The sequence below is a fragment of the Hevea brasiliensis genome, chromosome 4, assembly GCF_030052815.1.
Source record: "Hevea brasiliensis isolate MT/VB/25A 57/8 chromosome 4, ASM3005281v1, whole genome shotgun sequence".
Classification (NCBI taxonomy): domain Eukaryota; kingdom Viridiplantae; phylum Streptophyta; class Magnoliopsida; order Malpighiales; family Euphorbiaceae; genus Hevea; species Hevea brasiliensis.
Genome location: NC_079496.1, coordinates 31,856,186 through 31,860,992, shown reverse-complemented (window position 1 = coordinate 31,860,992; position 4,807 = coordinate 31,856,186). Strand labels below are relative to the sequence as shown.

The window sequence follows — 4,807 nt, the reverse complement described above, 5'->3', positions numbered from 1 at the left end:
CTTCAGCCCACTTAGTGAAATAATCAATGGCCACCAAAATGAACCTATAACCATTGGAAGCTGTCAAAGTAATTAGGCCAATGACATCGATACCCCACATTGCAAAAGGCCATGGGGCCACCGGATTATAAAGTTGATGGGGCGAGACGTTTATCCAATCAGTATAAATTTGGCACTTGTGACATTTTCAAAAGTATTCAATACAGTTCCTTTCCAAAGTGGTCCAATAGTAACCCCATCATAAGATCTACTTGGCCCTCATATGCCCATTAGCATGTGTAGTGCAATTGTCTTCATGAGTTTCAAAAAGAATCCTCTTAGCCTCATTTGCATCTACACATCTCAGCAATTTACCGTTAAAGCTCCTTTTATATAGGATTTCACCGCTGGGGAAGTATCCCATTGGTAATCTTTTGATCATCCTTTTCTCACTCTTATTTGCCCCTGGGGGATACTCTTTGTTCTGGATGTATCGGTAAATGTCATAATACCAGGGTTTTCCATCCACCTTTTCTTCAATCATCAAGTAGTATGCAGGCTTACTTCTTGCTTTGATCCGTAGCAACTGCCCTTCTTGGTCCTCTTCCATTTGGGTCGCAACGGCCAAAGTGGCCAAAGCATCTACGAATTGGTTTTTGTCATGGCCCATGTGGGTAAAGGAGATTTCTTCAAATTTCTTGATCATCTCTAGGAGATACTTCTGATATAGGATTAGTTTTGGATCTTTGGTCTGCCATTCTCTTTTAACTTGGTAGATGATCAAAACAGAGTCTCTATACACCTCTAATTTCTTTACTTTCATCTCGACAGCAGTTTATAAACTGCTCACACAAGCTTCATACTCTGCAACATTATTGGTGCATTCGAATCTTAGTTTGACTGCTATCGAAAAATATTTCCCATCTGAAGACACTAGTACTGCTTCAATCCTATCACCAGAAAGGTTAATTACCCCCATCAAAATAAATCTTCCATATGCCACTTTGCCCCTCAGTTTCCTCACTTATCTCATTGATATGCTTATTGGGGAATTCAAAGTCCAGAGCCTCATAATCATTAATAGGATTTTCTGCCAGGAGGTTTACTATCACACTTTCTTTCATCGCTTTCCTTGTCATGTGGACAATGTCGTATTAGGAGAGTATGACTTGCCATTTTGCTATCCTTCCTAGCACAAATGGGCTTTTAAAGACATATTTGATTGGATCCATTCTGGATATGAGCCATGTTTTGGTAATTCAACCTATAATGCTTGAGTCGGTTTACGATCCAAGCCAATGCATAGCAAGTTCTGTCCACAAATGCTCGTATTCATTGAACTTTTTACTTAGGTAGTAGATGGCTCTTTCCTTTCTTCCCGTGTGATCATGTTGTTCGAGGACACATCCCATAGAAGTCTGCTAATCTACCATGTATAAAATCAATGGTTTACTCGCCACTAGAGGAAATAGTACAAGTGGATTTGACAAGTATTGCTTGATCTTATCAAAGGCCTCTTAGCACACTTCATCCCACTTTGGGGTGTTATTCTTCTTTAGCAACTTAAAAATGGGTTCAGCTTTGGCAGTGTGATTGGAGATAAATCTGGAAATGTAATTCAGTTTTCCCAAAAAGCTACACATATCCCATTCTGTTTTCGAGGATGACATTTCTTGGATAGCTCTAAGTTTTTCTGGGCCAATTTTTATCCCTTTCTCACTAACTATAAATCCCAATAGTTTTTCGGACTTCACCCCGAATACACATTTTGCCGGGTTTAGTTTCAGCCTATATTTCCTCAGCCTCTCAAACACTTTTCTCATCACCTGTACATGGCTATCTGCTCCTCTAGACTTAATGATTATATCGTCCATGTAAACTTTTATTTCTTTATACATCATGTAATGGAATAATGTGACCATGGCACATTGGTAGGTAGCTCTAGCACTCTTCAGCCCGAAAGGCATAACCTTGTAATAAAATATTCCGCATTGAGTGATAAAAGCAGTCTTCTCTTTATTTTCTTTATCCATCAAAATCTGATTATACCTTGAAGCTCCATCAACGCATGAACATCTCCTTAATCCTACTGTGTTATCAACTAGCACATCAATGTGGGGGAGCGGGAAGTCATCTTTTAGGCTTGCCTTCTTAAGATCCCTTTAATGCACGCAAACTCTCACTCTACCATCCTTCTTCATTATAGGGACCACGTTAGCTACCCACTCAGGGTACTTTACAACTTCCAGGAACCCAGCCTCATACTGTTTTTAAATTTCATCTCTGATTTTTAGCAGTGTGTTGAGATCCATCCTTCTCTGTTTCTGCTTTACTGGCACTGTCCCTGGAATCAGAGGAATCTTATGAGTCACAATTTGAGGATCTAGGCCTGGCATGTCGTCATAGCTTCATGAGAAAACATCCATGAACTCCCATAATAACTAAACCATATCCTCCATTTCCTTATTATTCACCACTTTGAGTTGCTTCTTATTCTCCTTTTTCCTTAAGTTCAGGGTGTTCATTTCATCTCCACAAGGCATAAGGCTAGGTTCATCTAATTCTCGCCACACTGTTATTTCCCTAAAGGGTACACACTCTTCTTCTTCATCAAAATTACTAGTATCCATGGCAATTATTGGTCCTTCAAAGTTAATTTGAGGAATTTTGGAATCAATTGAATTATTTTGGTTTGGTTGCTCATTAGTCTTGGAGAAATTAAAAATATGACAGTTAAAGAATAAGACTTAATAATGGGATTAAAATAAAGTTGAAAGAAAAGATTAGATAGAAAATTTTGGAAAATGCACTATCAATTTGTTAATGTTTGATTACAAGATAGTGTCCATTAACAAAACCCACTGAACACCATGGACGAACTGTTTAAGTGTTAGCAACTAAGCATATATTACTGCAGAATAGCATTAAGGTATCTTTAGCTTCCCAATTATCCAACTCTTAATCTTCTTTCATTGGCATGATCAACATCTCTTTCATAGGACTTGGCTGCAGGACGTTAATGGACATGTCTGGTAGGGGTTCATCCTCCTCCCTTTTTTCAATGATTGGTAATGGATGGGTAAAAATGTCCTCAATTTGGGGAATAACCCCCTCTTATTTAGGCAGTCAATCAAACCTCTAGTCACAGAGCGTATACCTCATCCTGAAGCTTTCATCCATTAGAACATTCTCTTCATATCCAATCCCACAATGCCCCTTCCTCTGGGCGACAGCTAGGGGTTCCACCATTCCTTGCAATCTGGTACCTAAGCCTTTTGCCACCATACTGGCGATTCTCCAGTCAGCCCTAGGTCCCTTTTGTAGTTTAAGTGCTTGAAAAGAGGTTTCCAATGCCTACTCAGTTATCTCTATGTAAGGAATAAATTGAGGCTTAGTTACCAGTAGAGCTTCCTCTCCCCTGACTATAACTATCCTTCCATCCCTGACATATTTGATCCTCTGATGCAGGGTCGAGGGGACAGCATTAACATCATGAATCCATGGCCTCCCTAGCAGTATGGTTAGGCCAGCTCGATATTCATTACTTGAAAAGTGTTGTCAAAAGTACAAGCTCTAATTTGGAGAAGGAGCTTAATATCTCCTAACACATCTCTCTTTGTTCCATCAAAAGCCCTTACAATTATGTTACTATGGTGCATGAAAGATAGTTCCACTGGGAGCCTGGCCAAGTTGGCACTCGGTATTACATTTAACGCAGATCCATTCTCAATCAAACCTTTGGCTACCATATACCTTGTGCACTTTACTATTATATATAGAGCCTTAGTGTGCTTCAAGCCAGCCAGGTCAACTTCATCATCTAAAAAGGTGACGAAGTTTGATGCTTGTATTTGTCCAATGATCTTCTCGAATTGTCCCAGGATAATATCGGGAGTCACAAAGGCCTGATCTAAAACCCTTCGTAATGCCTGGCGATGCACGTCCAAACTCAATATTAATGACAGTAGTGAAATTCTAGCGGGTGTTCTCCTCAACTGTTCAATCACATTATACTCGCTTTGTTTCATTATTTGTAAGAGCAGCTTGTCTCCATCCCTCTCTTTACTGGTTTCTCCTTCATTTGCTTCCTTATCACCCTCCTCACTGTTCCTTAGTAGCTCTTCTTCTTTTCCATTTTCCTTCTTCTTTTCTGGCTCCTCGGAGCCATAACATCGCTGACTCCTAGTAATATATTCAATTTCTCCTTCTAGTAAGGGAGGGTAATGGTTGGCTTCATGGGTTGTGAGGTTAGATTGAGCTTAGGTTTATACATTGACTGATTCACAGTAGAGGATGGTCCCATAAAAGTGAGTTTAAAGTGGGAATGGGGGGTAGAGGATGGTCTAGATGAGGAGATTGTTTGGGTGTAAGTGTGGTTAGGAGTTAGAATAGATGAACTGCACATGGTTTCTTGGGTAAAACTTGGAAGTCATAATTCCATGGCACAGTATGGGTATTGGTCACAAGAAGCTGTGGGGGTGTCCTGATGATGACTCTTGGTGGATTTGATGAGGTTGGCGCTGGGGGAAAAACAAATATAATTTTGGGCCTCTGACTACCCTAATCTTCTTTAGTTGTGTTTACTCCCGTTTTTTCCTTTACTTTCATCTTCTTTTGACACCTCAAGGTCTTAAACATTATTAATCTAGCCTCCTAATCTTTAAACTCTATACAGTCCATAATCTCATGATCGGGTGCACCCCCGTGAAAGGTGCAACTTGTCCTAGATTGGCCATCTTCCAACTTTAGAGTTTTGGGCTAAGATACCCCTCCTTCACAATAAGTTCAAAGATTTCTTCAAAGAATGGAGCCAATTGCTCCACTTTAG

The 4,807-nt window shown here is 39.9% G+C and overlaps 1 protein-coding gene across 1 annotated transcript; it reads right to left on the bottom strand.

Moving 5' to 3' along the window:
- Positions 1-247: 247 nt before the first annotated feature.
- On the bottom strand, positions 248-802 carry LOC110653683 (uncharacterized). Its single transcript, XM_021809435.1, has one exon. The coding sequence runs from the start codon at positions 800-802 to the stop codon at positions 248-250; it is 555 nt and encodes a 184-aa protein (XP_021665127.1).
- Between the last annotated feature and the right edge of the window lie 4,005 nt (positions 803-4,807).

What these genes read in the sequence shown, in the direction of transcription:
- LOC110653683 (XM_021809435.1), bottom strand. Translation starts at nt 802, where the DNA reads ATGAAAGTAAAGAAATTAGAGGTGTATAGAGACTCTGTTTTGATCATC.